The following is a 10,933-nucleotide window of genomic DNA, read 5'->3' on the forward strand; positions in this document are numbered from 1 at the left end:
TATATACTTTACATCTTAGACATTTTCTTTATACTGCACCTGAAAACGTCAAGTACATGTTCATGAAAAACACGAGCGTCATTAACATTCCAACACAGTAAAAGCTACAAAGCTTGTTTCCAAACATGGTCCTCCACTGTGGACCATGCTGCGTTTTAATCCTCGTGTGGAACGGTGATGAGACGGTGTTGCGTGCGTTTTCAAATCCTGCAACAAATTCAGCAGGGGTTGGCGGGGGCCCGCACCTCGAACATGAGGTGGTCAGAGATGTTGGGCTGGTCTGACTGCACTGCCTGCAGCACAAAGGAGTCCCACAGGTCAAAGAAAGCACGGAGGTGCACGAGGACGGGGTGTGGCAGGTGACCGATGTCTACCGTCCCTGTGGGACACAGGCAAGACAGAACACAGCGCTGAGGCAGGAAAACCAGCAGGGGACCAAACGTTCATCAGATACGGAGGTATTGTTAGGATAAATGTTCCTTTTTTTAAATACTAAAACCTTTAATACATTATGTGTGGCTGTTAACAATTGCCAGTCAAATCAGACAAAGAGTACAAGAAGAGGTGACTGCACACCTGCATGTAGGTCTGTCTGTCTGGGCGTGCGTGTGCGTGCATGTACCTTTAGAAAAGGCAGTGGCTAAACTTAGGGCGCTGTTATGGGGTGACGCATTTCCAGCGCTGCTGCCCATAGCAGCCCTCTCCTCCTGATCCATCAATATTATGATCCTGAGGGGGAAACGAGACAGAAGACAATAGATCCCTTTACTTCTCTCTTAGACTATACCAGCCTTTACAGTTCGATGTCGGCAGGACACACACCTGTTGGCAACAGCATATAGAGCCTCCATGAACTCCAGACATCTCTCCTCATCCTCAAAGTTGCAAGTGTTGGCCAGGATGTCCAGGTACTGTTTATTCCAACGCATGTCTACCAGGATCCTGTAGTCATCTGGAGAGATGGGAGGGGAGACGAGGTTGGGGAACAAAACAAAACAAACAAACAAACAAACAAACAAACAAACACTTTCCTTTTCCAGCCGACCACTTATGATACCACCACGCCAACATTTTATTAATTATACACCTAGATTTTTATTATTATTTTTTTGCTTCAGGCCAGTGTGTGTGTGCGCATGCGTATGTGTGATCATACGTGTACGTATGACCGTGCACGCGTGCGTGTGTGCACATGTGTGTACCTACCTGTGCTGTGTGGCTGCAGGTGCTCAGTCAGGTATTTGCCCTTGCTGATGAGCTTGCTGTTGAACACGGCTTTTAGAGCCCTGCTTCCTGCCTCCAGCTGCATCAGCGCAGTGTCTGCATACACACAACAAATCAGCTCACCATGACGACAGCCGCCACAGTAACACAGCCTCCCTCAGTGCAGAAGCAGTTTTTTGACCTTATTCAGCATGTACAAACTACAGCATAAAAGGGCATTATTTATTTAACCGGGACACGCTAACCAGCTTTGTAGTCCACCCATCCACAGTGAGAGAGTGATTTTGTAGTCTACCTGGCACATGTTTGTAGCTCTTGGCGAGGTGGGAGAGCCAGCTGTTGCGGAGGACCCAGTCACTGTGAGATGCTCTCTCCGTCAGGATGCGCACGGCTGTGGGGAGGAGCCTCTGAGCATTGCTGAGCCCACCCTCCGCCCCTCCATCTCCCCCAGAAAACTGCAGACCTTCCAGTGCTGCGCCACTTTGCATCGCCCTCTGCAGGTCAGTCAGGCTCAGCGGACGACTCCTGTATAAACACACACACACACACACACACACACACACACACACACACACACACACACACACACACACACACACACACACACACACACACACACACACACACACACAAATGTAAAGAAAAGGGCCCTGTATAATCATAATCCACAGTGGTTTAGTGGTATGAGGGGAGTGCTGGGTGTGTATGGATCGGACCTCCGGCCATGCAGGCTCAGTGTGTTGAGGCAGCACAAGAGGACCTGGCCGTCCCTCTGGACACTGGAGAAGCAAGAGTCCTCCGTGGACTGCAGGGCGGAGGGGACATGGTCAGGCCAAACACCCGCACACAGCAGCCTGCTACCCCACTCCTCTGAGTCCAACACCGCCAGCTGACGCTCCAGCACCTCTTGAGCCAGCTGGGGAGAGCAGAGAGCAGAGAGACTGACTGTGAGAACTATCAGCAGTTTTACATATCTGGTTCTTAGGGCAACCAGACATAACTACCGGTAAACAAGCGTGTGTTCCACTTTCAATACCGTCGACAATATACACAAGCGTGTGTTTGGAGTATTTCAGGACCGGTGTGTGCACACATGTGTTTGTGTGTAAGGACACACCTGCTGGTTTGCGGCGGTGCGCTGGCTCAGGCTGTAGGCCTCACCACAGGCCTGGAGCAGGGCACTGGGCAGGTCCACCCCCCGCTGCAGCTGAGCAGAGAGCAGCGTGGCAGCGTGAAGCAGGGACGACACCGAGGAGGCTGGAGAGTCTGGGAACCCGGAACACGCATCGTCACCAACGCTGTGCATGTACGCTGATTACTACTGACTAAACATCGCCACAGCATATGGGTAAACCACAGTTAAGGAAGGAGATGGAGTGAAGGAGGGCTTCACTCAAACATGCTATGCTAGCACTGAAATGTGACAGAAGAAAGAATTGCATTGCAAGATGTAATTTTTCTTTTCTTTCACATTAGGATTTTGTAGTGTAGTGCCAACAATAGTGTCAGTGTACGGTTTTGTGCACTGGCAAGTAAACATACAGCAGCAATAACAATGACTTCTTAATGTAAATAAACCTGCCCATCGAAGCACCACAAGTGCCTTTCCCGACCCAAATGAGACCCCAGATACCCACCCCAGATGGTTGCTTTGATCTCTGAGTGAATGGACATCAGAATGTCGCACACACAGTCTCCGATCACTCCTAGAGTGTGCAAGACCGTCTTGAGATCCAGTGAGTCCCAGGAAGCCCCCTCGTTCTCCCCAGGGATGTAGATCTCCACACCGCGGTTTCTCATGGCTCGAGAGATCTCCCCATGGGCAGGGTCCATAGTGAGGAACAGCCTGCAGATGTGGGTAGAAAAAGAAAATAACAGCCTTGGTGATCACCATATTCCTCACATCTTTCAATTAACAATTTTATTCTTGATAAGTAATGAACCCAGAAGGATTAACTATTATCCTGTTCAGGATTCATTATTACCCCGTTTTTAAAAACAAGGCTGATGGTTTGTTTGAAGAAACTGAATTTAGTGAGAAGCGGGTCCGTGGGTGTACCTGAAGTTTGGGTGGGGCGTGATGCTTGGGGTTGTACCGTCGATGACCCCACGCTCATTAATGGTCAGAGAGCCACCTGGCTCCAGGAGAGCATTCAACCGATCCAGCACAGATGGGCTACAAACGTGCATGTAAAAAAAAACGAACAAAAAAACCCCATACATGAACACGTCCGCACAGGCACTGGTCACAGAACTGAAGGCTATGCAAATGTACTAGAAACCAAGGTTAAGGCTTCCTGTTTAACTGCAATGTCCTAGCTACAATATCAGCATCATCTGGTTAGTATATTCAGCATCTTAAGACTAGGACTGTTTAACATTCATGCCCGAAGTAATAACCAAAAGGTGCACATGATGTAAAAACAAAATTTCTAATATTAAAATATCATTTAATTTCACAGGCCATGAGTTAGTGGGAAAGTGGGGAGTATTTCAAACGGGTTAATCCCAACAAAGGGCATCTGTGTGGAGCAGTGACCCCTCGCTAACCTGCAGAAGTTGACGTTGTCCATGAGCAGCCAGTCCCCGGCCTGCAGGGCCTGGACAAGCATGCCGTCCAGCCACTCGAAGCCACCGTGGCTCCAGCCGTCCTCCATCTGCGCCAGCCGCTCCTTCAGCAGGGTGAAGTCCATCTGCAGCTTCGACATGTCTGAAGCAAAACCGAAACAAAACTCCAGCTCAGGAGTTGGCAGACAAAGGAGACATGAAAACTCATAAATAAAGGAAACAGTCAACTAGTCTGATGTCAGCCCAAATAATGACCAATGAAAACCTAACTGGGCACAGTTAGGTTTTCATATGGTGTTAGCCCCATTAGTCATGGTTGCTGGATTTATCCTTTTAAGGAAGGTACAGAAGTAATACAAATAAAGACACAGTGTAGGTCTGAAATATGATTAAATGGGTAAGATCAAGGAGAACTGGAGTGTTCTATAAACATTCCATGATGTCAAGTTTTTGAGGAAATGGAGTGAGAGATTATTCCGCTCTGACTGCTGTACCTGTGAAGACCTTGAGTTTGGTGTTTAGTTTGTGCAGCAGCACTATGATGACCTCTAGCTTGTTCAGGGCCTCAAAGGTCACGGTGCCATCGGTGGTGTCAAGGCCCTCGTCACGGAGCCAGCAGCGGAATGTGCTCCACGTGCTCAGCAGGAACTCTGTGTCCTGCACCGCCCCGTCCAGCGACATCAGGCCCCGCCGTGTTACCATGGCCACTACGTAGTCCATGCTCTCCAACACCTGCTGCCACGGCCGGATGATGTCCACCTGGGGGGGTAGGGTGTTCAGGGACAACATTCAGACCAGATAATAACTTAAGCTTTCAGTCCATAAATAATTTTTTTATGAGTGAACAATGCACTTTGAGAATAACTGTTATGTACAAATGGAGGACATAAGTTCAGACATCTACTTGATATTATTTTGTCCAAGCATCACTGGCAACTAAAACCAAGAGCCCATCAGCTGAGCATTCTCCAGGACGCCGGCAGTCAGTTTGAGAGCATCCAGGAAAAAGACCTACAAAGCAGCTGACCAAGTTCAGAGCATTTCAGTCTCCGACAAGGCCGAAGTTTGGGTTTGCTGGCGTTCCACACAGACCGCAGGGCGGTTTTGTCCTGACCCACATTTGAGAGGCCCACTGCCCCTCACCTGCTCGAAGCCACCCAGCAGTTCCGTGGTGTCCATGGCGCTGTTCATGGCCATCACCCGGAGCCTATGTCCAGTGAGCAGAGCCAGAAGGTGCACGAGACTGCCCTTCCCACTGGCGCTGGGCCCCACCAGGATAGCCATCCAGCCCATCTTCACGCACTTCATCAAGGACTCCAGTGGGCGCAGGGCTTGATGGGTAATGGAGAGTGGGGGGTCCAAGGCTACAGGCGGCCCACCACTGCGCTGGAGGACGGAGGAGCCCACCTTCAGAAAGGGGGCGGAGAGCAGAAAAGAAGGTGTGAGAGGGACACACAGGTGGGCACACTTCAAGCTGATCTGAACATGCACGAGTCATTAAGAACAAAGATATAGGCAGTGATCGCTCAGTGGTTAAGGAATCAGAAGGTTGCCAGTTCAAGCCCAACCACTGTCACTTTTGCTACTGTTGGGCAAGAGGTTTGCCTTGGACCCTCAATTGCTCAAGTTGTATTCAGTCATAATTGTAAGCCATTTTGGTTAAAAAAAAAGTGTCAGCTAAGTGCCATAAATGTAACTGATATATAACAATGACTATCAAAACACGACTACCATTCCACCATTGTCCTTCACAATGATACTTTGCTTTACAACCATGGGTGGTGTGCGTAGCACCTGACTGACCTGCAGGTTGAGGGGAGTAATGTGGAACTGCCTGGAGCCCAGGTAGGGCTCAAAGTCCTCTGCAAACACCTTTCTGAACACAGACAGCACCTGGGAAAAAGTCCAGATTCACAGAGTCAGACCACAGGTGTGCCTCAACAATATTTTCCCAAGCTTGTGTAAGCAGGCACAGACGCGCCTACCTGCGCCTTATCATATTCGGTCCTCATCCGGTCTGCATACACCAACCCAACGTGCTGGCCGGGGTTGTAGAAGGCAGGCGATTGGTCGGCCTGCATCAGCTGACACCAGCGGAAGAGGTCACGTAAGTTGAACTCCCACGGTCCTCCTTTCTGACCCCATTTCCTCTCTACTGCTACCTCGTGCACAAGCTGGGAGACAGACATCATCTCAAGTTCTGAAGAAACACTTTAAAAAGTGAACAGCACTTAATTCCTAGTCTTCACATGCAGCTGCTTTTACCCTGTTGCTGAACTGCACCATTTTGGAAACCATCGGCTCACTGATGTTTGGGAAGATGGAGCTGCCGATGAACTGCATGTCTTCACTGGTGAGCTGGTCCACAAACACCTGCAAGCAGCAGATTAAACACAGACTGATGGTGGGCAGAAAAAAAGCCCGGCAGAGGAAAGGCCCTCGTGGAGGAGCACGACCCAAGTGAAGTGGCTGAGGGTAGGAGCCCTACCTGAGTGAACCTGTTGAGGAAGGACTTGGGCAGACCCTTGCGGCCTCCCCCTTGCATGAAGGGGTTCTGGCAGCCGAAGATCTTGGTCTTCTCGTGCTGGACTTGGAAGCGCATGCTGAGCTCGGGGATGTAGACCTCCGCTCGGTGGTCGAAGCAGGCGTTCAGACCCTCCAGCACGGACTGTGATGCCAAGTTCAGCTATGCGCGAGAGACACACAGGCACCGACACTCTTAAAAACCACAGCCACTCTTTCTGACGCCTGCCAAAAACACTTCCACTCTAAATCGCAGTACTTTTAAGTACCAAGACTAAAACCCATGACCTAACTAACACTTTCCAAGTCTGATTCACCATTTGAACTGCAGTTAAGTCCAAGACTAGGCTTAATCCATCCCCAGCACATCAGCCCAGTGTTAACATCTTCATCGGAGGGGCTGCATGGGTTAGCGAGCTTACACCCACTTACCTCATCCAGCACCACCCAGTGGCCAGCCTTCAGAGCAGCCAGGAGGGGGCCATCCCGCCAGGCAAACTCCCCCCCTTTACCGCCCTCCACTGGAAGGTCTGTTCCAAACAGGTCTGTCACATCCTGCACACAGATGCACATCAACACAGATCACGATGCAAACGTATTTCTGCAGTGTCATATTTACATTATGGCATTTAGTGCTTTTAGTCGTCACAAGCAATAATGTGCTTTGCATGGTTATCTGCATGAAATAGCTGGGCATTAACCTCGTTTTCCTAGACCTGTTTTGTTAATTCTCACAAACTGAGTCACTTAATATAAATAGAAAACATAAAATAGAAAACAACAAGTTTCTCTAGGGGTTTATGTTCTTATTGTTTTTACTCAAAGCCAGAGTGTTCCCTACGGTTTGCTCGGAGAGGTTGATTCTGACGAGGTGGTTCCCAGAGGCCTTTGCAAGGGCGGCCACCAGGCTGGTCTTGCCAACGCCAGGCGAACCCTCCAGCAGAATAGGTCTCTGTAGCTTCAGCGCTCGCAAGATCCGCATGGCGTTCACCGCTGTGGTGCCCGCACCCAGTGCGTAGTCTGACAGACTGCGGCCGTCACTCTCGGGGCCTGTTGTGTGAAACGTGGCCATGAGCCAGCGATTGTGTGTGTCTTACTGAGAACCTAAATCAGTCTAATGAATTACATACAACAACATCTCCCTTTCTAACCACAATGCTGATACTTTTGCTGCATTGAAGATTCAAATGTTTCAGAGATTAACAGGTGTTGATTCACAAAGTTAGGTGACAGAGTACTGTGAAGATGTGAGGAAAAAAAAAAAAAAAAACAACAACACAGCCTATGGTTGCTTAAACTATCAGGACAGCTCAGGATATTCAGAAATTTAGAACCAATAAAGCAAAAATGAAGTAAATGCCAAGGAGCAGATTTCTGGGCGGATCCGCGCATCGTGGGTCAGGGCCCTCACCGGTAATGATGTAGAAGGGATCAATGCCGAAGAAGTCCTCCCCCCAGCGTGGCTCTCTGAGCAGGCTGGCGTCATAGACCCTCAGAGCCTCATGCATCTTCTCATCAAGTGGTGTGACCTTGCGCAGCTCTGCCTCCAGGAAGGCCAAGCACGCCCTCCGGGCCACTGCCGCACTCTCCGCGGCCAACGCTGTCGTGCCTGTGGGGAGATGGAAGGGAAAAGGGGTCTGTCTCAGCACCGGAGGAAAAATTTGCACCGTTGACAGGCATCGCAGGTGGTGTACCGCCTCAACAAACAGATCAGCTCAATCCATTGCTTTGGGTCCTTATGCGTCACCTTAATGCGCTTCAAATACCTTGAAGTATTTTAAATATGCCCTGAATTTTCTCCCCTTGTTCCAAAGTGTGATCTAGAACTGTAGCAACAAGGCCCTCACCTGACCCGATGCCGTCCACGTAGACCAGGCAGGCAGCGTGGACGAAGGCGGTCACTGTGTCCAACCTCAGATCCCACTCCGGCTCCTCCACGTCCCCCAGGGCCAGGAACCCGTTGTCATCCCGATCCTCGTCCCTCTCGCACACTGCGTTCAGGAAGTCTACCCATGACAGGATGTCGCGGATGCTCAGTATGCACCGCCTCCCAAACTCCTGATTGGTTAGCCAGTCGATGAAGTTGAGCATGAGTTCGGCAATGTCCTTGCCTAGAAGGCAGGGAGGTGGTGAGTCAGATAGTGCTTGGGAAAGCAGTGACCACGACCTGAAGGTACTTCCAACACCAGTCATTGGTTGGCTTTGAAAAATGGTCATTTTAAAATAGCATTTTCAAATTATCACAACACAACACAAGGTCTTGGAGCCGGTGGGTGACTGGGGGCAACTAGCGTGGGACGGCGTGTCCGGCTAGCACCCAGTACACACCTTGATGATCGTGCTGGTCAAGGGAGAGACCTGCTCGCAGGTTGTGCTGGATGATCTTCATCAGGTCGCTGCGGCTGTTGGTCTGAGGACACCAGATCTCGGTGAACCTGTTTCTGAGTGCTGGGGAAAGCTGGACAGAGACAAGGACAAACAAACACAAATTTGCCAAGATCCCAAACCAAGACTGCTAATTTGCGTGGACAATCTAGTAAATTGCAAGTATAGTTGGTGCCTTACACAACACTGTAAAATGTAAATGTAAATGTGAAACGTAACATTGGGGTGAATGATCTCATGAGCAAAGTATACATTTTGCATGAGGTTTTAGTGAGATCTACTGGAAACAGAAACTAAAACTGAACTGAAACTTGAGATGGTAGAATTGTTGAAGAGACCTTTAAGTACATTTAACAAACAATTAAACTCAGGAAACAACAACAATGAAACAACAACTGAGCAAGTTTGAGAAAATGGCATAGAAGAAGACATAAGATCAACAAAAGGGAAGATGAACTCAATAAAACCTATATGGCATTAAGCATAAGCAATCTGCATCTTCATTCTGGTCTCTCATCTCACTTGTGAATAATTTACGTAGAAATGCTCCATTTTACTCACAAAGACAATAAATCACAAAACAAACAAAATATGCCAGTTTGCACATCTGAAAGATGCAGTCCTTTATAGAGCCTGTTAGATCAGCTTAATCAGATATTTTGTGACTTGTACCAAGTTTGTACACATGCAAATATTTAATAAACCTGAGTTCAAGTGTTTAAAATAAACAAACCAAATGCCAGAAAAAATGTTCCAGGTGCTTTGTAGGTTTTGGAATTCTTTCCGAACCAACCTCCTTCTTGCCAAAGTCTCCACCGGGATTCATGGTTGCAACCAGGCGAAACTTCTTCCCCGCAATGATGAGTTCCACATCATCATCATCACCGCTGCCCTTCTCTGCTAGGACCAGAGACTTCTCTGTCTCCAACACACTGCAGAGAGATGGAGAGGGGAGTGAGTGAAGGAGAGAGAGCCCAGGGTGTGTTGTATGCTCTGTGTCTGTGTGCATGCTCTGCCACACCTGTTGAGTCTCTCCAGCACAGAGTCATCTGCCAGTGAAATCTCATCCATGAGAAACACTCCTTCATGTTTCATAGCCAGCACCAGGGGTCCATCACGCCACTCAAACAGACGGCCGTCCTCGGCATCTGCCTGAATAAAACAAAACAAAACCCATAGAAAAGCTTCACTAAAAATGTTTACTGCTCATTTCACACACAAAGATATACACTGTACATATCTACGACGGCAATAGCACAACGGTTACACATCATACTCCGAAAATTGCAGAAAAATATGCAGAACACTCATCAGTCTTGAGAGCGCCATCCTTGCTAACCCGACTTATCGCGTCTGCTTCCGGAAAGCAGCGTGTTCGGCATTGCTTGAATGCAGACCCTACCTGTCCTGTCCCACCGTGGCGCACTGGTCGCAGGCCGCCCAGGAAGTCTGATGTCTCCATGTGTAGGTGGCAATTGAGAGAGAAGAACTTTTGCCCTGACAGGGCCGCGAACAGCTGGCAGATGGTGGTCTTCCCACACCTGGGGGAAACACCGGTCAGAAGGGCTGATCCTCAACACGAGCTTTACTGTCTGGCCCTTGACTGGTGTGACCCAGCCCATTTCAGTACATTTGCATTTCTGTACAAATTTTTATTTTAAGTTTCATTTTAAATTTCACCATGTAATATTCTGTTGGTTGGGCCCAGAGAAGCAAGCTTAACAGTTTCCCCGGAGTGTCACACCGTGAAGATGAAATTAAATGCAAGGCAGAGAATTTGAATGGCCTCTCTAGAAACTAACATGGAAACATTGTGATGCTTTTTGCAAATTTTTTTTTTTTTTGAGCATTAAAAAGAAAGAAGTACATAGCTTCTGCAGCCGAATGCGAGTTGGTGAGGCGCAGCAGATCTTACCCCGTGTCCCCGACTAGCAGGACAGACTCGCCAAAACGGAGTGCTCGGCCTGCCAACACAGCAAGCCTCCTCATGCCCTGGGTCCACACCACGTGTCCAAACTCCTCGGGAACGCCCGCAATGCTGTCCACAAATGGACCTGCCAATCAAACATACACATGCTTGTACAGCTGAGTGACACCAATCACAGATGTGTCTGGTAATGACACAAGCACTGCTGCAAACCACAGATAAACGCCTGAGTGACACTATTCCAGGCAATCGCAGAGGAGTCTGGCAATGAGCCACACTCACTAAAAGCATCTACAAAAGCAGAAT

The 10,933-nt window shown here is 48.9% G+C and overlaps 1 protein-coding gene across 1 annotated transcript in view; it reads right to left on the reverse strand.

Moving 5' to 3' along the window:
* Positions 1 to 10,933, reverse strand: part of mdn1 (midasin AAA ATPase 1) — a 50,379-nt gene that overhangs the window by 23,878 nt on the left and 15,568 nt on the right. The window contains exons 29-53 of the mRNA XM_035528820.2: positions 10,616 to 10,754; positions 10,103 to 10,241; positions 9,722 to 9,852; positions 9,494 to 9,632; positions 8,644 to 8,773; positions 8,163 to 8,426; positions 7,727 to 7,924; positions 7,157 to 7,365; positions 6,748 to 6,870; positions 6,281 to 6,478; positions 6,058 to 6,165; positions 5,778 to 5,966; positions 5,596 to 5,685; positions 4,936 to 5,199; positions 4,287 to 4,551; positions 3,775 to 3,934; positions 3,284 to 3,400; positions 2,862 to 3,070; positions 2,342 to 2,490; positions 1,941 to 2,140; positions 1,520 to 1,749; positions 1,207 to 1,320; positions 823 to 952; positions 623 to 729; positions 246 to 379 (exon numbers count right to left, since the gene is read on the reverse strand). Coding sequence (XP_035384713.2) covers positions 246 to 379; positions 623 to 729; positions 823 to 952; positions 1,207 to 1,320; positions 1,520 to 1,749; positions 1,941 to 2,140; positions 2,342 to 2,490; positions 2,862 to 3,070; positions 3,284 to 3,400; positions 3,775 to 3,934; positions 4,287 to 4,551; positions 4,936 to 5,199; positions 5,596 to 5,685; positions 5,778 to 5,966; positions 6,058 to 6,165; positions 6,281 to 6,478; positions 6,748 to 6,870; positions 7,157 to 7,365; positions 7,727 to 7,924; positions 8,163 to 8,426; positions 8,644 to 8,773; positions 9,494 to 9,632; positions 9,722 to 9,852; positions 10,103 to 10,241; positions 10,616 to 10,754 — 4,136 coding nt within the window. The remainder of the gene's footprint in view (positions 1 to 245; positions 380 to 622; positions 730 to 822; positions 953 to 1,206; positions 1,321 to 1,519; positions 1,750 to 1,940; positions 2,141 to 2,341; positions 2,491 to 2,861; positions 3,071 to 3,283; positions 3,401 to 3,774; positions 3,935 to 4,286; positions 4,552 to 4,935; positions 5,200 to 5,595; positions 5,686 to 5,777; positions 5,967 to 6,057; positions 6,166 to 6,280; positions 6,479 to 6,747; positions 6,871 to 7,156; positions 7,366 to 7,726; positions 7,925 to 8,162; positions 8,427 to 8,643; positions 8,774 to 9,493; positions 9,633 to 9,721; positions 9,853 to 10,102; positions 10,242 to 10,615; positions 10,755 to 10,933) is intronic.

Source organism: Electrophorus electricus, chromosome 2 (genome assembly GCF_041902795.1).
Source record: "Electrophorus electricus isolate QZ-2024a chromosome 2, ASM4190279v1, whole genome shotgun sequence".
NCBI lineage: Eukaryota > Metazoa > Chordata > Actinopteri > Gymnotiformes > Gymnotidae > Electrophorus > Electrophorus electricus.